The sequence below is a fragment of the Toxotes jaculatrix genome, chromosome 7 (assembly GCF_017976425.1).
Source record: "Toxotes jaculatrix isolate fToxJac2 chromosome 7, fToxJac2.pri, whole genome shotgun sequence".
In the NCBI taxonomy this organism is placed as follows: domain Eukaryota; kingdom Metazoa; phylum Chordata; class Actinopteri; family Toxotidae; genus Toxotes; species Toxotes jaculatrix.
Window position 1 is genome coordinate 8,960,813 of NC_054400.1, and position 23,929 is coordinate 8,984,741.

The following is a 23,929-nucleotide window of genomic DNA, read 5'->3' on the forward strand; positions in this document are numbered from 1 at the left end:
TAGCTGTTCTGGTCAGTGTTTGTCAACATTAGTTCACTGCAAGTGATGAGATATGTTTCACGATCATGTATTAAACCAATGATAGGAAAGATAATGCTGTGGGTACGCCAAGGTCAGAGTTGAAAAGGTGATTTGAGATGGTATTAATCAGTTTTATATTGTAACTGTATTTGTTTGGTGCTGAGCTGCTTTTGCACAGTGTATTTTTTTAGAGCTTTTTATACTGAAAGCTGAGGAGAACTGCAGGTTTGGGTAATACTTCTCTGTGGATATGTGATCCATTGTTAAAATGAAAATGTTAATTATTCTGTAGCCACATTACGTATGTTATCAGGTCAAGTTTTTATCTGTATGTCCTACATCTAGCTACTTCTGTCTGCCCTTGAGAAAGATATTCATTCTTTCAATCGTGTATACTCCTCACATACTGCGCTTTATAACAAAGCATTTCATTTTCTGCAGACTCTTCTAAATGCAGCTGCAATGCTTTCAGATGGGACTAAGAAAAGGAGACAATATCCCTCACGTTTTGGAATCTCTCCATTGACTTGCAATTGCCTTCAGAATACATTTGAAGAGTACACTACACTTATGAACTCCTAACGGCTCTGTGGACAGTTATATATTCTAGTTTAAAAGACGAGTACCTGTACTAGTCTGCCATCCACATCAAATTGTTTCCGTCATTTAACCAACAGGATCAATTGCAAAATAGAGTACAGCCCTCTCCCCTTTGCTGATAACCTTGTCTTTTTCATTTTAGATATGAAGTGAAAGAAATCATTTTCACTTCAGTTTAAAGCACTTTCATCCACTCAGACGTGCTTTGTGTCAGAAGTAGAATTTTATTCTGAAGAAAAGTTTCTTAGATCTCAAGGGGTTGGCGGTGCTTTCACAAGCAAAGAAGAGTAGTGTACTTGAGGTCACAAAAGTACAATATTTTCCTTAAAACAGATTCTCTTCAAATCCTGTGCATAACCCAGGTTTGCTTTTCCCCAAACAGCTTTGCACAAAATGTTCCTGGTAAAAAAGATAACCACCCCAGGCACAGAAACAAGTAAAAAGTCAAGGACACATCACAGTCTTCATGACAAGAATTTTATTTTCTTTTTTTTTTTTAATTACATTTTGCATTAAATTAAAGAGTTTTTTTTCTTTACAACATACATTAAGCTGTGAATCAGATGTTAAGGAAGTGGAGAGAGAAGGGCAAAAAACTTTGTGACGTCACAATATCTTACAAGCTTACAAAGTTCAAAAGGTTGAGAAGTTGAGAAGAGTCGATTTGCATCTAATAGCAGTGTATTGTAACAAGGGTGAAAGACAAAAAGGCACACACCAAAGAACCTCACTGTCCACAGCAGCCTTCACAGTCAAACCCAATCCAGTTGTAAAAATGTTCAAACTTGACTCAAAATGCTTGATGCTGCAGAATCTGAAAGCTAAATTTACTCTACTGCACAGGATGTGGACATTCAACCTTCTGATCCTGACAGATTTTCTTGTTCACATTCTATGTAGACACTACAACTCTCCAAGGCGAGAAGCTGACAGAACTGAACATTTCTTGACAAGAAATATTTAGTTGTAGATCAGCATTATTCAAAGCCTGGGAAAGTTGCTGGTTCATGCACACCTCACTACACTGGAGGGTGTAAATAGGACCTTGTACTGCCCAGTTACCAGTCTACAATGCAGTGGTATTCTGGAAGTTTGAAGTAAACAGACCCTTTCATACTAACCTTGGGTCATTTGCACTCTGCAGATCTTAGCTTTAAGTAGTCACTACTGTAACTGTCTCAACTGACCCTAGACGTGCTTCTGAAGGGGCAACTTCTCCATGGCTCTAACTTTGACCTCATCTGTTGCCCATGACCCCATCATTTGCAACCAAACCCTACAAGCATCTATGCACACATACTGTATGTTAGTCGTTAGGTTACAACTCCTACGCGTCCTTCTCACATTAGCTGTGGATTGAGACATAGTTGGCTTTCCTCCATTGAGAAACAGAAAATTGTTTGATATCAAGAAAACTTTTACCTATCTACACATACAACACTAAGGGAGTGCTCCATTGATTTAAGTGTTGGGGGGTGATCAATAAAAAATCCTTAAGTAAAGGAAGTGAAAGGAAAAAAAGGTCAGATTAGTCAAACTCTCAGCCATTCTTAAGGCCTTGATCATGAGAGTTAGTGAAGCAAAATAAAAAGTTATCTCTAAACTTCCTCAAACTGTGTTTTATTTTTAAAAAAGGGGTTAAATAAGGTACTTATTTTTTCGCTGTTTTAAAATGTCAACTTTCTTCACAGGAACCAGCCTGTTTATTTAACTGCCTAACAAATAAGTGTTATGATGAACACAAGAAGCCAAGAGCTGTGTTAGTACACTGGGTGCTTATGTGTATCTCATCCAGTACGTTCGCTGTGGTGTTGTCGTTCAATCATTATTGCAGTGCTCCAGAAAGATACACATACATTGGCCTTCTCAAGCAACAAATGTTAATTTTTCAGCTAATCAGCCAATTAACCATCACTCCAAACAAAGAGACAGCAGAAAAAAGTAAAAACAAATACCAGGACTTTTAAACTGTATAAAATAGAAAAATCAAAAACACTCACAACGTCTTCATCAACACTGCCAGCACAACATAAAGGGTTGCTTTAAGCGCATTAATGGCACAATCAGAAATGAACCACAAAGACGAGTGTGTATGTGTGTGTATTTGCATGTGAATGTGTTTATGTGTGTGTCAGAGAGAAAGAGTGAAAGAAGAAAGAGAATCCTCCTTCCTCTCTTCCTTCTGGACTGTAAGTGTGTTATGTCTAGGGACCAGAATTACAACAATAACACCTACATTCTTTAATTGCATTTTTATCAAACCAGGGAAATATCATGATGTAAGAAAAATAAAAAATACTACAAGGAGACAAAGTTAACAGCTATTAAAGAAAACATTGTCACTACTTTAGGGTGTAAGGCACAAATTTACATGTGGAAAAAGAAGCAGGCAATACAGATGTTTTAATAGTTTTCTTTTTCGCCTGCTCATCTGTGTGACACCGGTAGGAAAGATGGAGGCATTGCTCCGTTCACTTGCAGCGTCACTTACAGGTTCTTTTTGTGTGTGTTTGTGTGTTTGTATGCAGATTCCCATCCTGTTGCTGCAGCTGGTTTTCTTCTATTTGCAACATGCAACAGTGAGCTTTGATGGCACCGGTAAGCCAGCAACCAACCGGGACAAATGTTACCGACTCACACAAAACCACAGTGCTGATTGGGGGGGATGCTCATTGGAGGAGTGAAAAGGTGAGATTGAGGAAGTCTTTTTTTTTTTAATGATTGGTCTAAAACAATGGAAATTCTGGTCCATGAAGGTAAAAGTCCCTGTCTGGCACAGTTTAAATAAATATCTCCTCCTCTTCACATATATCTCAAGCTGCAGGTCCCACTGAACACTCAGTAAGACCTAGTGGACCTTTAGTCATCAAGAAAGTTCTACTGGCTCCAGTTTAATGACTTTAAATAAGTTTTTTTTTTTTCTCACACTTGATTAATTAATATTAAAAGATCTCTTCTCTGTCCTGTCTCTCTCTCTCCGAGCCTAGAAAGTCAGTCTTTTTTTTTCAAAAGCACTTAATAAAAATAAATACAACAAGCTATTAGTATTAACAGTCATGTGTTATTCAGTAACCAGTACAGTAGAGGATTCTTCTGGCCGAGGCTTTCTGTCAAACCCAGGCAGGACTTGATTGCTGTAACACTGAGAGGCTTTTCACAGTTTCTGACAGAACTCAGGCAATTGTCTGTCCTTTCAGTCTGAGCTCAGTCTCTCTGAGTGCCTGCTCACTCAGATTCCCCAGTCCTCAAGGTACTGTACAACGATTATTCTCCAAACTCCCCGTGCTGTCTTCTTATGTGCTTTTACCAGCATAATATAGTATCAAGTCAAGTCCCAGTGACCAAAGACACTACAAACAAGAGAGCCACTGTCTTGGATGCTACAGGGTGCCGGATGGATGAAATATTCAGGACAAGCATCATCTTCTTTTTCAGTAGCACATGTTCCCGTGTGTGTTTACAGAGGAACTGGGAGCCAGCCAGAGCCTGAGCTCTGTGACGGCAACAAATGACAACAACCATTTGTATAATATTTACATATTTATATAAAAAGAATGTGTATTTAAAAAAAGAAAATTGTGTTGAATTTCCACTGTACACCAAAAACAAAAAACACTAAAAGGAGATGCAAGTTGTACAGTATTCCCTGTTTTTTTCTCTCTTTCAGAAAAACCTTTGACTACTGTCTGTTCACATTGGACTGACTGGCTAACAAGCTGACTATGTGCAGGAGTCACTGGACTTGACTTTTGTTGAGAGTGAGACTACGGAGGGTTTGGGAGGGACATCAGGCTTGAGATGTTTGATGCCTGTTCGAGGCAGTGAACCGTAGGAGCTCATTCCAGGCTGCCGTGACAGAGATATGCCCTGTGCTGTCATTTGTATGGAGTCCACTCTCTGAGGTGCAGGTGGTGGAGTCTCCACACGATTGAAGCTGTGATGTCTCGCCAAATGGGAGGAGTTAGATGAGTTGGTGTTGTGTTTCTTGAGGGCAGAGGACCCAGAAGCAGCCGATGCTGATCCTTTCCGGAGCCCGTAGACTGACGAGTGGACCTCCAGGCGTTTGCCCATCTGTGGGACTGCAGGAGGTATGGTGAGAGAAGCCTCTCGTTGGGGGACACGAGGCGGCAGCACCCCATCTGGATCCACCATGTTGAGGTTGTGACATGGACTCTTCACTGTCTTGTACTCCAGGGTGGCCCCCTGGTCATCCATGACACTGTGGCCCATGCTCAGGTCACTATGGTGTGGCTGCTCCACATATTCGTGCTGGTAGGACTGCTGGTGTTGCTGCAGATGAGGCTGGAGCTGGTGTTGATGTTGTGGCAGAGGCAGGACTACCACGCTGGGGATGTGCCCCGGTGATGCCCTCAGGGGCAGGTCTGTAGAGATAACAGGGGATCCCATAGGTGGCATGTCCTTTGTACAAGCGTTGATGAGGTTCTGGTTCCTCTCCCACTCACGGCTGCCCCGGCTGGGCTTACGACGCGGCTGCATGGGGGTGGATTCAGGCGTTGGCAGAGCAGCGAGGTCCAGGTGGTGCTGGTCTGCTTTTATCAGCATCTTCCCGTTTGGTGTCATTCTCCCGTTGTGCATCAAAGGGGTGAGGATCGCCTCAGGGCGACCATCTTTGGCCTGCGTCTCAAACAGGCCCGTCAGCTTAGTCACACTGTTCATTGATCCCCGACGGGAGTGAAGGTGGTGGCTGTCCTTTTCCTTGCGGCCTGTCAGGTCCATGTCTCGCCGCCGGTGGTCACAGACACAGTAGACAATGATGCCAGAGAAGATGGCGCCCATGGCAAAAGCTAGGATGACAGCAATGGCCAACAAGGTCACGGGAACCAGCTGGTCGCGACCCTTCTGGTAGCTCTCACGGATCACACCTGCAGAGGAAAAGTGAGATGACATTCAGACGGGAAAAGTGAAAAAGGGAGAGATAATACTGCTGCTGGTGTTTGATGTAGAAAGTTGTTTCTAAGAAAAATAGAGCTGTTGGGAAAGATGCTTATTATGAGACTAACTGGAAAAATAGAAAGTGATATTGAATTACAATAATTAAAAAGATTTTCTGGGTAAAAAGATTAGAGGTTTGAATAATTTCGTGAAAAACATGCAAATGAAGAAGGGTTTATCCCATCATAAGGAACACCTATTCAGAAAGGGCACAAATGGTAGCTTGAAGTAGCAACATTCAGTATTTCCCAAAAATCCAATCTTAGACTGAAAATGTTTTTTGGAGGGGTGATTATGATTCACATTTTAAATCCCAGATAAAACCCTCTGCTGAAATGAAAAAAGATATGAGCGCAGATAAAGGAGCCTGAAATACCCGAACCCTTTCTTCTCATCGATGCAAATGGAAGACTTTTCATAAAGCTTGGATCCAATCTCATGAATCAGAGAGAATACATTAAAAAGCCTCTGATTAGGCGCTAAATCCAATGAGCTGTGTCATCAGTGTCTTATGAAAGCGCCACTTTCAAAGACTGGCAAAGACGCGCTGCGATACGGCCAAATAAAAGATAATTCAATAAAAGCAGCTATGAAGTATTCAAGCGGTGGGAGAGTGGGAGCATCAGGTTGTGTGTAATAAAATGGGGTCAACAATAATGTGCACACACGTATGCATGACTGTGGACACATGCACCTCCCACACACACTTAGACACAGATGATAGCCTCCAGCCTGTTGATGAATGTAGACATCTAATGCAACACTTTGTTCCTTGGGTTAAACACACCAGTCCACAGCAGAGAGATTTATAATGCGTTCACACATGACCTGTGGCCAACACAGATCAGTTACCACAGACAGAGGATTAGACAGGTGGGCTCTATCACATAAAAAGCTCCCACAGTGCACCGCTGCTCCTGATAACGTGACTCAGTTACACGTGTGTGCTGCGATCCTATCATGGTATATATTATCCGCTGTACGGTATTTATATGAGAAAGATTTCTGAAACACTCTCTGTGACCTTCCTGTGAAGGTAGTAAAAACCTGCAAAACTGTTAAATGCAAAAAAGATGGAAGCTTTCAGTCACTCTGGACGATAGAACTAAGGACAATAAGGACATACGTATGAATGGAATTCAACTTTTCATAATCCATTATGGCAGCGTGTGTCTCCTATACAGAGGAGGTGTGTTTTACAGTGAATCAATGTTCTAAAATAAGCACTGTGTGGGTGATGTGATTTGTATAACAGCTCTCAGAAATCATAGACATTTTCATTTACAAGGAATCTGTAAATTCTTTGAATTTGTAAAAGTGGCAAGAATGGCTAAACAATGACATATCATCTTTGCTTTCACTTCTTTAGACTGATTTCTATTGACTTGTATTTCTAAACTGTCACTATTACCACTATCTTTTATGATTCTGCCTTGTCTGTATTTATTGTTGTTTTGTAGATTCTTACAAAAAGTAGAAATGTGTTTTGAAAACTGAAATTCGGCACTATATTAAATATTTAAAACAGAAATAGGAAATTAACTGCAAACATCAAAGTTTAACAAGACACAATAATTAAAACAATTGATGCAATTTCTTATTTTTACAGTTTTTCTGTTTCCAAATCACATTTCTTGCAGATTATCCTTAAAGTGTTTCCGTTTGCTCTGTAATTTTCCAAAATAAGATGCTACAAAATGAAGCGTTAGTTGCAATAATTCTGTAAAATCCTGAAGAGACCGGGTAATCGTGTTTAGGCTTTTCAGCTCGGCTGTGTCACAGAGGACGTTCTTGGAGAATATCTTCTTTCTCTGTCTCCTAAGCAAGACATAACACAGACACAGAAACAGCACGGTAATCTGTTCTCATGGAACTGAAATCCAGACTCTCTTCAGCTAACATCCATAATCCTCACTTGCTGCAGTCATACTTCATTACTTCGAAAACACGACTTAAAACTCGTTTTCCCAGCTGACATAAAGCATGGAGCAATACCTCAGCCTCTGCATCAACTTTAAAGCTCAGCCAGGATGAAAAAAAAAAAAAAAAGGAGCAGTTACTTTTGCCGGAATCGTTCCTCATTTATAGTAAAAACAAAACTTCACTTTTCTCTTTAATAGAGTGCTGACAACATGCAGCTCAGCCATATCTCATTCAGTTTTAAACAAAAAGTTTAAAAACTTCTCTTCTGGCCAAAATCATTGCTTATCAAGGACATGCCCGGCTGTATAGATAGTGTGAGAAGTGATGAGTGTTATCTGCAGTGAGGAATTAAGGTCTGACAAGTGTTATGCCGTGGACTTATGTCGTGACCGAATGCCTCGCCTGCCTGATGAAACATCTGCTTCCCATCTCATACAGTAACATCGGAGAACGAGAGAGATACTTTTCCTCGCTGCTATCTTTCACTTTATTGACTTTCTTCCGTCCTCACTTAGATCTTTTTTTCCCAACTTTCTGCTACTTCTCACCTTTACAGAAACAATGAATCACTTCTGACTTTGTTCTTGTTTCAGAGTGTTTTCTTTCACACTGTTCAGCTTCCATATGGTAAGTGTTCTATTCAGTGGAAACTGGGAAGGCTGTAATTATAACCTCATGTGCTTTGTGAGTTATCATCCTTTGGCAGAAATGGAGACAATAGTGACGGGTGCTGTTCGAGAGCTGCTGGGTTAAACGTTTCCGCAAACAGTGAAGAAAAGGAAGAGAAATTCAGCTTCGTTCAAGGTGAGGAGCCCTGAAAATCTCCAAAAAATCATTTATGCAAGAAAATGAAAGTGCAAGCATAAACAAATACTTTTGCAAATCTCTCTTTTATCCATAATCCATGTCAAATGTAAATACATTCATCCATCTCTCTCTATGGTGCTTACATCCTGAAAGAGCAAGTCAAAACTGTTATGAATTTTCATGACAGTGAATTTATTACCGCTAAAGGTTAACTTTATTCGACCAGGGATTTGGGTTTTACGTTGAATAACAAAGCTGGGGGGCAGCAGAGCCAAACAGGTTGCCCGTTCTGGTGAAGGAGGCAAACTGTGGAGCTGTATCTTTGTCCTCTGTTCCAAGAGTGGGAGCTGAGGTTAAAGCCCTGTTTAACCTGCACTGCATGGCTCTTCCTGTCTGCGTCTTTTTAAAAAAAAATCCTTTCTTTCTTTTTCTCCCCCTCCATCCATCACTCATGTCTCTCACTCATACACACTTCCAGAGGGTACTTAGCCCAAGGCCTTGGGCGAAACACAAAAGAAAGAAAAAGAGGAAACTCTGAAGACTTACATCTTTCATGTGAGGAGTTGTTTCACATCCTAACATCAAAGAGAATGAAAGTAGCCACAGAGGACATCAGAGCCGCCTCTGTCGAATCACAGGACTTCAGGTTTTTGAATCAAGGTGCCTATATGGCTAATTTTTTGGAGACCCGTTTGCGATCTTGGCAAAACTTTCCAAAACTTTCACAACGTGACCTTGAAAAGTATCAAAGTATTGCTAAAACTCACAGATTTTCTGCTTTAGTCTCATCTTGTTGGGGTTCTAACTATACAGTGACTTATAATCTTCTGGTTTCAACTCTTGCCTCGCCCCCAGAATGCATCACTAGGCATCCTGCAGATCGACACTTCTCTCAGCAGTTGAATTGATTTGAATTTCACACCGCCTCGGGCCTCAACATTCAGATATTAAACACATATCTCAGATACTCAGATATTTCTCGCTGTCAAAACAGCCTGGGTCGGCAACACTTACTTGTAAATCAGAAACATTGTAATCTGCTGTGACTGGAACTTGTGAATGCTCCCTCTCTCTGTCTGTCTGACACACATAGACACTCTTACACTCTTTTAATCTCTTCAGAAGCACCAGCTGACTTAAGCCCACAGAGCTTGTCTTTGTATTGGTGTTGGGAAAACTTCAAAGGCAGTTAAAAACCACAGAGGGGTTATGGAGAGGGCCCTAACCTTTGACTGCAGGCTGTTACACAAAGACATTGTCTGCAAAATGATACAGAAATCTTAATCAGACTTAACTGCGCTCACGGACTTGCCACTTGTTGAAAGACAGAACAGTGGACCTTGACAGCTGAAGAACTAATGGAGAAGAAGAAAAGATGAAGAAGAGGAGCAGAAAATGTTTACTCTTCCTTCACTGTAGTGAGAGCTTTCGAAACTTCTTATTTGCTCTCAGGGACTTGCTTGATGTCATCTTTTAAAAAGGACATTGCTGTTTAGATGATGACAGCAATTCATTAAGTTCTATTTAATCCCCAGTTAGGATATTATCCCATTAAGTCATGTGTATGTTTGCGTTTGAGAGGCACTTAATGGTGTTATTCAATATTAAAGCGTCAGACAATCCTGACTCAGTGAACTGAATGCAGATGAGCCAGTTAAGATATAATTAAACCTCTAATTATATCATTCAGCACCTCAGGTATTAACAGCAATGTACTACCCTATCCACCTCCCTGCATACAAACTGTAGAATTTAATACTAACAGGGAATCAACCTAAATTAAACGTCCCTCGGAACATTTTTCATCAGCTGTTTGATGCTTTAAATTGACACTTATACTGTTTGTCTTAATGAGTAACTTATTAAAAGACACAGACCGGCATGAACAACTCCGTTTAAATGTTTAATCCAAATGCTTCTGTGTTTTACTGCTTTCAAATGTTAGCACATTGAGGATAGCAGCTTCTTGACAGAGAAGCTTTATTGGGATCATAGAATCATTGATAAATTTATAAAAATGTAGATTTTTCAGATTTTACAAGGGGAAAAAACTGTAGTTTGAACTCCTACATGGGTTTTTTTTTCTATAATGTTTCTCTTGTTCATTAGTATTCAATACTGATTAGTCATTGTTGTACAGATGGAGACCCATTCGAGTGTATTTTATCATTCTATGCCGAAAATGTGTGGCAAGCCTCTGACTTCTGTGGATGACTGAAGTGCTATGTGTGTCCTGATATGTGTTGTAATTCATCCTGTTATGAATGCAGGCGTTGAGAATCATTAAGAAATGTATTCATACAAAACAGGCCATATGTGTTGTGCCACCAGAGATCAAAGACTCGGCTTGTATCAGCTTGATGAGTGGCTCACTCACGGACGTCGTGAACGCGATCGTTTAAATTCAGTTCAAAGTAGAATAACGACAGCTGCATGTGGGTTAGAAAAGCTTCAAAAGCACAAAAGGATGAGCTGCTATGATGTGAGATTCAGTCTCACATGGCCAAAAAGACAAAGCAGAGCTTTTGTATGAACGAGCAATGGTGAGACGTCTTACTGAAATGCATAACCAAAACATAAAAATGGAAAAGTAAGTAGCATATGTGTGCAGAAAACAAAAGCGGCCTGAGAGAACAATACGCTAATCAGTGGAGGAAATTATGGCTTATGGCTTGACGTCAGTCAGGGATATGCGTAATGCCGGGAAAACATCCAGTCCACTGTTGCTATTATGATTCACAATGAGCTGCAAATAATTCATCTGCCTCACAAAGGCCAATCAAAATCTCTGGCCAGAAAGAAACAGTAAACCACAATCCTGTAGGTAATACAATAGTGAAGGTGTTTAAATGACAGGGATATGAGTTGTACGATTGTTTGATTGAAAAATTTCTTTGCATTTATTTCTTTACTACAGTGCAGTCTTTCTGCATTAAAGGGCTGCTTCACCAGCTTTTAACTTATATCCTTTTTAGAGGATTATCCTAAATCCTATCATTATACAGCAAGGACATATGAAACTACTAACACTAAATTTCCCAATGTGTTCGCCCTCACTGGCTGCTGAACAACTCCAGTGAGAAGAGTTCATGTTAAACTAAAGCCCCTATTACCTCAAATCTTGTCAGCGCACCTCCAAGGGAGGGCAATTTGAAAGGAGAGGTGTCTCCATAATAATCAGACAACCAAGAAATCCTTCTTCTGTCTTTTTTTTTTGGCTCCCTAGTGGAAGAAAAAACATAGCTGAAAGGAAATGTGTGATAGTTATAGATGGACTACATTTAATAGAAATGCCTACTAAATGCTCACTTGTTCCTTGTTTGTTTTGGTTTAGTCTGCAGTGCTAATATGTGATAAATCAGTGGTTAAACTCAACCTTCCAAACTTAACAAACAGACTTTTTTTGGTCTTGTGGTTTTTTTAAAGTACAGGCAAAACTGTGTTTGCACATTTGCCAGAAAATATTAGATCAAAGCCACAATTCTGATATTCTCGGGGCCCATACATAGACTGACTCAAGGTGACGAAGGCTGAATTCATTACAGTTAAAGTTAAATTAAATTAAATTTGAAACCATAATTTGACTGTGAGAAAAAGTGTTATTTTTTTACTGCTAGTGTGGGACATATTTGACAGTTTTTTCCCCCCATACCTACATATAACATTCAAGATTGACATCGCATGCCCAATAACGATGGTGAAATGTTACTTCAACTGCCTTCCTATCAGGCTATCAGGACTTTTTGGCATGCTTCCCTGTGTGAGCGGGGTCGTACAGTTCCTTTATTATACCCGCCTCACCTTGGCACACAGGTGTCAGTGAGCTGCCTGCAGCTGAAAATAACCCTTGCAGAGCAGCTGTCACACTGTTAGTATTAGCGTGAAATCCTGATATGGAGGGAAATCATATCGCTCAATAAATTACAGTAGCTCTTGTGTAATGGTAAAGAAATGTCATCAAAATGCCACAATGTTGTTTTGGAAAGATGTTGTTGTTCATCTGATGAAATCCACATATCAAGTTTGTAATTTTCAAGATGAGAACACTTGTTCCTCTGTTAACTGACAATGATTTTGTGAATCATAACGAGTATGACAAGAGAAAACAAAAACATCTCATCAGAAACTGTTTAAATAGTACTAATGTGCTTTCCCAGTAACATTGTGGTAAGAAGTGTAATTGCTACACTTCTTACCACACATATATTCAGTTCTGCTGTTGATTTTTTCAGTATTTAACCAAGATTGTGGTCCTTCCATAGCCATAACCAAGTGCTTCCTTAACATAACCATTCAAATTTTTTAATCTTGTTGCTGTGGGCCGGTGTTGCAAAAAAGAAAAAAAAAAGAAATACCTTGTCAGGGAACGTGTTGGTGATACCTTCATTGCCAATACTTTGCAATTTGCCAGTGACATTAATTCACAATCTCATAACGTCACCTGGGCAGCATTGCATTTCATTCAAAATGTTTTTGCTGTTACTAGTATGTAAAAGTAATCTCTAAAAGACAGCGTTTCACCAGATGCACTTGCAGTTTTTTTGATGTTCAGCCAGGATTAGTCGAGTTAGCTGGGTAAACATAAAATACAGGACGTAGACTGTTCAGGGTAAAAACTGTGGACCAGTATGAAAAAAATGACTGAGAGGGATAGAGAGAAACAACGTTATTGACTCTGTTCAGCTACAATATCTCACTACATCTCGCATCTTCTCTTATTCCCCTTTCTTCTATCGCATTTGTTCTCTTTTACCCAGTTTGTCTACCTTCTACCTTTTAACTCTCTCCCTTATACCCTTCACTGTTATATTACGGTCTTGTTCTGTTTAATAAATCTTTATCATGTGTTCCTTTCCTCTCTCGCCTTTCCCATGTCTTTTCCCCTGTTGTCTCTCTCCATCCCTCTTTCCTTCCACCTCTCGCCTTTCCTTTTCCCCTGGATAGCTGCTGTAATGAACCCATAAATTGGAGCAACACAGCAGTGGCTACAGGTCGGGGTTGGGGGAGGATGAATGTAGGAGGGGAAGGGGGGAAGAGATAGTTGAGCCTGACAGACAGAGGGAGACAGAGGTAGAAAGAGGAGAGAGAGCAAAGAAGGGGGAGCAGGGCAAGGATTCATTCCTGCAGACATGGGAAGAGATATGACTCCAGTTGGAGAAGAGACAGACTACAAGGGGAGAGACAGAGGAGGAGGAGGAGGTGCAGAGATGGAGGAGGAAAAAAGACAGAGAGACACTGGGGGAGGGGCATTGGGGGAGGAGGCTCCATAAATTGGTTCAGGAATTAATTTGCACTGGGTAAGGTATAGCCTTGGAACATGCCATCTCAATCAGATGAGAGGTCCTGTGGAAGGGAGACTGATCACAATGGCAGCAGATGGTGGAAAGTGGCAGGGCTGGTGGTTTCGGGGGCAGGGTGAGCGATGGGAGGCGAAGGAAGAGGTGTACGGCAGGAGTGTAAGAAAATATAACAGAGACAGATGATGCCCAGACAGACAGACAGACAGACAGACAGACAGACAGACAGACAGACAGATAGATAGATAGATAGACAGACACCAAGCTCAAATGTACTGTGAAACACAAGTGGCCACCTGGCAACTGCGATGGCCCCACTGGAATGCGGAATAATGATGCTGTTGGGTGCTAAATATCATCAGTGTGTGAATACTCATCACTTTGCAGCATTTCTAATTACTCTGGTGGTGTCGGGCTAATACATATTGGCAGCACTGTAATATTCATTAGCAGATAAGATTCCATAATGTCTCAACTGCAAATGAAAAAGTTGGGGAGTAATTGTAATTTCTTTTAAATCACGAACAAGCTTGCAAACGACTTTGGATATGAGCTAATACATTGTCAGTCAAGCATAAACTTTTTTTACTTCATTTGAGAGATTGATGGTATAGTTGAATGTTTATCCCTTATTTCTTCTGTAAAATGGGCTGCATGACTTTATCTCTGCGGTATTAAAATGCAGATAAAATGATTCATTTACTTAGTCTCCGACTCCATAATCATTTCTCGTGTATTGATTCCATTTTCATTTTCACAGATGCAGTTTGCCAAGTTTTCACAGTACAGTTGACACCTGAAGCCAGTAATACTGTGGGCGACAGGAAGGAAGAGGAGGGAGGATGGGTGGAGCAGGAAATGAACACTGTTGACTGTGGTGCTCAATTTGCCATGCTGAAAAGCATTAAGCTGCATGGAGGCAAAACTGTGCTTAATACCATCAAAGCAATCAAGACAGGAAAAAGGCAAATATATAAATAGCAAGAAAAAAAAGACAGTCTCAGACCAAGCCATGCAAAATATAAAGAACTGCTCACAAGAAACCAACACAAGAAAATCAAAGAAATCTCATCAGAGCTGACTTTCAGAGAAAAGGAAAAATAAAAGACTGTAGAGCTGAAATTGAAATAGAACTGATAAATACTGAAACAAGCTGCAAAGGTGTCATAAAAATGATAATAATAATACTGGTAATGATAATACAGAAAAAACAGCAGGAAGCATTGTTTTGAAATGTGAAATCCTGTTGCAGTTACCTGAGCATGGAACGTGTGATTCTCAAAGCGTAGCATTCCTCACCATTCTTTGTGAGGCCTGACTATCGTTACACCTGCTCAGGTAAAGGCAACAAGGTGAGCGACAGCATGTTGTGATGCTGGCTGTAGGCATGCTGTCTGAAGTCTCTGCCACCATTGTGCTTGGATCTACCGAGTGGTGCCTTACTGCTTCCAGCTGACATGTTGCAGTCACTTCTGTGCCTCTGTTTATTCCGTAGACAGTGGATGCTGAAATGTGTATAGTGGCAGACTGAACCAACATAATGCCTCATTCTTAGTGCTTGTAATTATGAGAGACAATATGTTTTTAGAAAATCCCCAGTTTGTGCCTTTCATGTATTAACACAAAAACTGAGCAACATCACTAAGTGTCTGATGATTTACTTGCCTGTGAACACACCACTGTTCTGTAGGTATTCCCAAAATTCAAAGACTTTTTTCAACCATGTGGATAAAAAACTATTCTGTTTGTTGCACAATAAAAAAAACATTTTAAACCTGTTTGTTGGGTTGCAGCTGTATTTCCTGTCCAAGAAGCCATAAATGATAAACATGTTCCATTTCATTTCATGAAAATATGGAATATATTGGAAAGTAACATCAACACTGTATATGCCAATGTAATTGATAATAATTGAGTTGATGTTTCCAGCTACCATCTTGGTCTGGATTGAGAAAATGCTAAAGATGTTTTTTATGGTGAAACTTGTTCTTTTTTTTCATTCAGATGGTAAGAAGAGTCTTTGGGGATTCTGGAAATAACTTCAGAAGAATGGTAAGTGTTGTCAAACAGCCTTCTGGCTCAAAGATCACTTTAGATTTTTCAGAAAATTTGACTCTTAGCGCTGTAACTCAAAAGTGATGTTACTATATTACAGGCGCAACTGAGGGTAGGTTTTTTTGAATTAAAAAAAAAGCATGGTACAGTACATATTCAAGTTCATTAGCTGCTCTTTTTTTCTGTCCTTCTTTCTTTCTTTCTTTATATACAGTGTGTCAACAGAAAGTGTATCTACTAGGCCACACTCATGATGAATCACCATTATTAATAATCAATATCTCCTCAAGGCCATGGTGATGCTGCATCTAATAGAATGAACTATGTAATGTAGTTGGGATTTGTTGCATATGGCTTTAATAGGATCTGTAATGGGTCTAGTTGTTTTACTAGGGAACAAAACATGGATCAGCAGCACTGCAGTGACCTTTTTTCTCCCCCCTCCGATGTAGGTCTCCTCCCTCTTCTCTTTCCCTTCCCTCCTTTTCTCTCTGTCTCATTTATCCAGCGAGCCGTCCTTGAGGCGGCACAGCATTAGGCAGGTTGTTAACACAGGAGAAAAGGGCGTTCAATGTCATGTCACTGTGTCGCAAAGCATGACAGAGCCGGGGACTGGGCCATCTTCTCGTGGAAATAAATACATTGCCATCTTCCTTTTCAGAGTGTAATGGTCTGGATATTACATCTCCTGTGGGACATTACAGTCCACGGATAATAAATCTGTCCTGCAGAGTGCGTGTATGAGTGTTTGTGTGTGCATACATGTATCTTAATGAGCGCAGAATGTGCATGCGCATGGGTCTGCATATGTATGTATCGTGTAGGTGTGTTTGCGTACATATCTGCGGGGGGTTTATGTGCACAGTTTGAGGCAATTTGTCCCCTAGAGAGAAAGTGATCCAGTGTCTCTACACCTTGTCAGCTGGAAGCAGCCAGGCAGTCGTAAATCTCAATTACCCAAACCCCTCCTTTTCCCTTACTCCCTCCCCTCCCTTGCCACAGGTGACAATGGACCAAATTGACTGCTCACTGTTGCGTTCCAAGGCTTACCATTGGCTTCGGGCTGAGTCTGAGAGGGCACGGCCACGTAGGGGTCCTCCCCTTTGTCTGAGCTCATGGGGGGGTCCTTCCGCTCCACCATGCGGCCCCGCCCCAGGGGGCCCTCGGCAGCCTCGGGTAGGGCCGAGGTGGGGAGTGAGAGCGTGTGGTGATGGTGGTGGTGATGGTGGCCTGCCGGACACAACACAGGTTAACCGACGCTCGGGGCAGACAGGGACAGGCTTCAGTGCATGTGAGCACAGGCCAGCAGGGGTATACACACACACACACACAAACACACATATACATCTATTCCTCTTTGAAGCATACACACAGACACAGATACACACACAAGGACAGCTGCTGGGTTGTGTGAGGCTACAAAGTGTTTCTCCCCTGGTGACCCTGGGCAACTCATTAGTAAAGAAATGCGTGTGTGTTGTCAGAATAGATGGGTACTTTTTTTCTGTCATTCTCTGCCTCTCTCTCTCTCTCTGTCTTTTTCACTCTCTCACCTCCTGTTCTGACTGACCTGTCAAAGCTCTGTTGGGCCTGTCAGAGCAAAGCAGAGCACAATCGTATTTCTCAGCCATCACCATAGGGTGTCTACCTTTGATATGAAGGACAAGAGACAAACTTTCTTTCCATCACTCCAGTTAAGCCCGCCCGTAACTTTTCCTTAATTGTAAAGCACATGTAAGTCTGTTCATGTGCTTCCCAGCTACCTTTCTCAAGCTTTCTGTTACTTAAAATCTGACATTTCAGTCAGTTTTGTCATAGTCCTCAATTAATTTTGATGTATACCATTAAAATCTTCAACTTTAAATCTTTGTTTTAAAGCTGAAACAGTTGATTTAAAGAACATTAATCTGCAACTGTTTTTATTGTCTGGTTCCAGTCTCTGTTAAGATTTGCCGTTCTTCTTTGTGACATTTAACACACAAAAGAAGCAACTTGGACATGGCACCACAGGCTCTTTGGCTCATCCTTTGCTTGTCTTGTTGTGTACTTCTCTCATCTTCTATCAACCCCTCCTCTCTTCCTTCTCCTTTAACTTCCCATGTACTCCCACTTTTCCCTCCCTTTCTTTGTTTTAAACTGAAGATCTCCCAAATGTTTCATATCTGCTCAGCCAGTAATCTTTATTTAGCAAGGCCCTCAGCAACATGGCTAGATCAATCATCAGCAATATGTCATTAAGAGTTAATGAATTTTCTCTGATCTGACTCCTCCCTGTAATTAAATTCCTTAATGGCTAAGTGAACTACTGGCCAGCAGTTGAAGAGGGTACCATAACACAGACAGGACGTTACACTGAAGATGAGACCATAACAGGAATAGCACACACTGCATGTCTGTCTGTGAAAAAGAATGCACTTATACCTGAATGTTTGACACAATCTGACAAATGCACCAAAGCACTCGATCACCTGTGGATGATGGATCATACCTATTTCCTCTCCGTCCGTCATTGCACGTCTCTCAAACTATCTCTGTGTTTCACTTCATCCGCCTGTCTCGGTTTTCTCATTTTCTTTCATAAACAGAATTTGTGCAGAAGCTTTGTCTTACTGTTTATTTTTGAACCATACTAATCACATTACTACCCCACACTCTTACAGTTAAGCCACCCTACACAATTCTGCACAGGATATATATTGTATTTGATATAATGTATTCAAGCCACATGTTTAAGAAAAAAATCTTCCCTATATGAAGAGTGACAACACTTTTATCAACATCCTCTGTGGAGCTCAGCCCCCAATTCCCATTTAAACGCTTTCTCCACGGAGGAGGTGACAGCAACGTGTGTGTGTGAGTGTGTGTGTGTGTGTGTGTGTGTATGTGTGTATTTGCAGATGTGCACGTGTCTTTTCAATATGTGCTTATGCTTATGTTTGAAGATGGGGAGACATTTTGGGGGTCTAACATTGATGCTTCTGGTAGACTACGCACAACAGACACCCACACACAACACCACCCAGAGCCTCCTCCTCCTCTTCCTCCGTGTGGCGTGGCAATCATTAAAATGATTTATTTAACTATTGGCCCAAGGCTGAGAGATTAGTGTGACAGGCCTATTTTATAATTCATTCCCCCAACGCCAGGGGAAGTGCAATTCAGGCAGATGACACACATAGAGAGAGAGCTTGGAGCCTCAGAGCTCCTCCATGGATCAGGAAAAAAAAAAAGCCCTAAACTGCCGACGGATGCACATCCCTCTCTTTCTACAGATTAAAAGAGAGGCAAGGGTGTCTAGTCTGGAGTAGAGGGGAGGAGAATGGAGTAGGGGCATTTATTTATCTTCAAATCCATATCAACCACTGACAGATAGATGGAGAGGCTCTGGGGCGATGGCTGAGACTTTGTTTGGGGGGTTGTAAACTGAGTGTTATCTGTGTGTGTGTGTGCCTGGAAACACACTCTGTGGAAGCCTGTGGAAGCATATTCAGCATTATAGGGGTGCACACCAACACAGATGCTTTTTCCATGACCCTAGATCTCCAAAAGGAAGGAGAATCACAGTGGGGGTACAGCCACAGGGGGGTGAGAGAGAGAGAGCTGGGCTTTCTGGAACAACTTCAAAATATCTATTCTTGTCTTTCTGTATGGATCTGACTGTTTTGATCTGGCAGCTGCGAGGTATGTGAGAGAGAGAGAGAGAGAGAGAGAGAGAGAGAGAGAAAGAGAGAGTCACTGAAAACCAAACTAATGTACCCTCCGATTAGATAAAAATAAGGTGAATGTGAGTGTAGGTGTGGGTGCTATGGATAAGAGTGACTTTGCTGCCGGCTAATCACATCTGTTTATCATTCTTTAAAAAGGCTTGAGTGAGCAAAATGGTATCAATCAGCCAGCAGTGAAGTGTGATTGTGATATTGTGTTGTGTGATTAAGAGATGGAACATATTTGCAAGGAGAAGAAGCCAGCGCTAAAACTGTGTGTGCATGTACTTTATATCTGTGCATGTTTACGTTAGCCTTTTTTGAAGTAAGCATCTCTGAGCGTGCTGTGAGTCTCTGCCAGCTGCACTAGCTTGGTCGCAGTTGGCAGAAATGTGTCTGATGTGTGCTGACTCTGAACAGGCCAGTTTAATCTCTCCGTCTCTCTGTTGACACATGTCCTGTTTAATGTGCATGTTGAGGCATTTCTTCACCATCAAGGCCTCAAACCACCAACAACCAGATCCATCCAATTAGCGAAGCAAAGGTCAGGGCTAATCAATGCTATTGCACAGGAGATGAACAAGACATGGCAGAGGGAACAAGAAGGGAGAGAAGGTCTAATAGGACTCATAGAATCAGAATCAGCATTAAAGATGCTGATTCTATGTTTCTGATTCCTAATTCTACGTCCTATTGTTCTAAACACCAAAGGGGCTGGATGAGGAAATACTATGAGAAGTGAAATTTACCGACCGTGCTTTAATGTTTCATTACCTTCGTAACTGGAAGGAATGTCTATCAAAAAGAAGGAATGAAATGAATTCAGTTAAAGCCCTGAGTCATTAATAAACCCTCTTTACACATGTGGGAGGAGTTTTCATTTCCTTGAGAGGGAGTGATTGATTGACTAGACGAAGAGGTGTGGCTGAAGTTAAAGACTCTAGGGAGATGAAATGCATGCGTCTTTTTTTTTTTTTTTTATTGCTTCTACAGTATATGTGAAATACTTACCGTTCAGCGCCACAAAGGTATCTGGGAGAAGAAGAAATGAGGGGAAATGTGTTATTGCATGCAGTAAAGAGAGCTTATGCTTTAACATGATCAAAAGCCATGACTTTTAAAGTAATTCAGAATCGACTGGCTGCTCGATATTCTCCTAACTTTTAATCAGAGCTGATCTATATGGCTTCTACAGCTAATGAAGGTCCAACACTATGGCTTCCCTTGACTAAACATACTGATGAAATTGAAGTGAAAGCACACAGCCCTCATTTACTCTCAGTAAACTGTTTTGAAGTTTCTCTTGCAAACTGAGCAGCTCTGTAGAATATCAACAGGGTGTCACATTTGACAAATCCAAACTGTTATTTTGGACATGAAAAGATCAAATATACATTCACCATATGTGCCTTTCTTTGTGTTGTAGTTTAAAAGAGACCTTTCAAAGCTTTGAGGCTGACTGGGTTGAGAGCCCTGTCCTGTTTTGTGTTGCATGAGCCCTGTGACTGCTCACAAGTAAGATCCCTTTCCCTGCGTGTCGCTGAATGTTTTGGTTGTGTTTTCGTAGCAATTTGCAAGAAGGAACTCAGTCTTTGTCCAAAGGGACACAACACTCTATTGACCGGGGGACCAGAGAAACAGCGGGAGAAGGACAGAGGAGGATGAGAGCCGAAGGGGCCAGATGGATGGAAGAGGCTGAAAGAGAGGATTGTGAGGGTGGAACAGACGGGGGAGAAAGAGGTGACAGCAGCGAAGAAAGAAATGGAGGGCTGAGAGGAGAGGGAGACCAAGTTAACAGAGAAGAGAGGAATGGGTGGGGGGGGGGGGGGGGGGGGGTATGGAAGAGAGGAGGAAAGATAAGAGTGAAGAGGGCCTGCTTACTTTGGCAGTCTCCCAGGCCATCTGTGTTACCATGCTCCACGTCCTGCTCAAAGGCTGATCTGCGGGGAACAGAGACATCATGGTCAGCGGTGGAAAACAGGCCAGGCCGTGCAGGCTTACCACACCTTGCAAAGTAACAAAGCTATAGGAAAGCTACTACAAAAACAGCCCCAAACACAGCATACCCTATGCTTGCACAATGTGTATGCTGCAGAGAGCCCTATACTGGAACAAAATCAAAGAACACCTATCAGGTGCCCCAGAGGCCTAAAATCATTGGTTAGGAAGAACACTAGCAGGCTAGTAAATCCAAAGCTGGCATGGAACTCACTGCCAACAGTGTTGATTCAAATAGATTTACCTTTTATTTGACTGTAATAAAAAACATTATCTCATGCTGTATAGCTTTAAAAATAGTTGGACTTTTTTGACACTACCCTCATGTCAGTTTATGAAGCTACAACCAGCAGCTGGTTTGCTTAGCTTAGCACAAAAACAGAATAAAGGGATAAACAGTTAGCCTGACTCAAAGGTAACAAAATCCACCTATCAGCTCCTTTAAAGCTCATTGTATTGTGTTTGTTTAATCAGTACAAAGTGTAAAAACAACAAGTTGTTGTTCTAAGGTAACATATGGTAAACCCAGACATTAAACAAACAGCAGGTGCTGGTGGGCAGATTTCGATACCCTTGGACAAAGCCAGGCTAACTGTTTCCCCCTGTTTCCAGTCTTTATGCTAAGCTAGGCTAACAGACATGACAGTGGTATTGCTCTTCTCATCTAACTCCTGGCAAGAAAGCAAATAAGCTTATTTCCAACAATGTTCAACCACTCCTTTAAGAAGAAATGTACAAAAACATGATACTGTTTTCATCAGTAGTTCACTTTGATTAATCCTTTATCCTCTGCATCTGACATCATCTAGGTTCAGTAGCCTAGAGATATGAGGCAGTAGTCCCAATCACATGGGCAAAGACCAGGGCAGTGAGGGGTAACCATGCTTGAGGGCCATCATATGACACGGAGGGAGAGAGTTTCAGAGATGTTATTTTCTGATGCAATCTGCACCGAGACCTGTTTTCTTCCTGAAAGACCACCAAGCAGGGAGTAAGGAGATCTGTGAAACAGAGCGGACCAACTGTCAACCAGGATCACAGTCACGCATGACAGCTTTTCACAGTCCTCCTCAACTACCCCCCCCCCCCCCCCCCCCCCCCCCCCCCCCCCCCCCCACTGCTCCTCCTCATCCTGCCTGTTCACCCGCCTCTCATCTTCCTCACCCTTCACTGGTCACAATTATAGCATGAAGAAGAATGATTTTCCAAAACAGCATCACCCGCCCCTTATCCCCTGATCAGAGATGAAGGCGTGAACCTGACAACAAGGACAAGTACCGGAGATTTTAGGAGAAAAATACAATTGGATTTTGGCTGCTATCGTCTCAAATCAGAAACAAAGTCAAAGTTACTATCTCATGTATATTTATATGGTGGAGATGATTGGAAAATTTCAGCCACTCATTTACTATTCATCTTTTCCTCCAGTTTGACAAAAGCTTAATTGGGACAGTGATGGCAAATTTTACACTCTTGATAACCAATTTCCTTTCTAAAGCAACCACAACAAAAGCCACACAAACAACAACAGCGGCATCCTCTTTTCATTTCTGGGGGCACATTTAATCGGCTTATCTGATTTGCTTATCATACACAGTCATAATCACAAAGCAGACACAGAGTTGCACAATTAAACCTATCTAAGCACATATGCCATCCAAGCTCTCTTGGTATCTGCTGGATTTTCCTCACAGACTTCATTACTTCATCCCACCCTGCCATGAAATGTTGTTGGGCTTCTCTGACAAGACCAAAACACCGGCAACCTTGTGGCCATGGCTTCCAGTATAGGTTGATAATAACATTACAGACTGTGGTGAGAATGTTTTGAGACGAAGATTACAAGGTTTAAATCCCATTGGTCTCGAGATGAATTAACAATGAGTAGTCACACTACAGATGCAGTGTCTGGCCCTTACTTGGCACTTCTGAAAGTGGAATGAACCTCAGTTAAAGGGCTCATGTCCCATAGAGGCCGCATTATAGCAACAGCAGAGAAGTATGTTCGAATGTGACACTACAGACAGTTCAGCTCAGAGTTAAGATCCCACTGCAACCACATATTGCATATTTAAATCGGATTCAAACTGGAGGCAGCCAAAGGCCACATTTTATATTATCTTGGATCAGATGTGATTATTATGTGAGATGTGTGGCCAGACGGGACTTGGTTGCTGAAATGCAGGTCAGGCATAATGACATTAATTATTCATATCTGTGTGTGTGAATGAGCAACCAGGGACGTAATATACTGTACATATAGTGTAAAGTAAGTTTGCATGTTTTCACAGAGTTGCCCATTCATTGTTATTCATGGCTGTGTTATATTAACAAGGGAAAACTTGCAGTAGACTCAGACTTAAACAATCGGAGGCTCATCAGGTGATATGTCAGTATAAGTGCAGATTTTATAAGACCCCACTTTTACTCCAGAGAAAAGTCATGGTCAGTGTCTATGACAATGTCTTCAATAATTAACAAATAATTATGAATATGCTGATCGGTTGTCAGTGAAACACAGTCATGTACCTAGTTTACATAATAACAACCATACAGAATCATATGCAATCA

General features: G+C 41.4%; 1 protein-coding gene across 2 annotated transcripts in view; it reads right to left on the reverse strand.

Annotated features, from left to right (window-relative positions):
• Positions 1–3,470: 3,470 nt before the first annotated feature.
• sema6a (sema domain, transmembrane domain (TM), and cytoplasmic domain, (semaphorin) 6A) overlaps positions 3,471–23,929 on the reverse strand; it is a 100,750-nt gene continuing 80,291 nt past the window's right edge. The window contains exons 16-19 of one of the 2 annotated variants that reach the window (XM_041042092.1): positions 21,242–21,300; positions 20,372–20,392; positions 16,707–16,886; positions 3,471–5,504 (exon numbers count right to left, since the gene is read on the reverse strand). In XM_041042092.1, coding sequence (XP_040898026.1) covers positions 4,342–5,504; positions 16,707–16,886; positions 20,372–20,392; positions 21,242–21,300 — 1,423 coding nt within the window. In that variant the 3' untranslated portion in view covers positions 3,471–4,341. The remainder of the gene's footprint in view (positions 5,505–16,706; positions 16,887–20,371; positions 20,393–21,241; positions 21,301–23,929) is intronic. The other variant, XM_041042093.1, reaches the window with a different exon arrangement.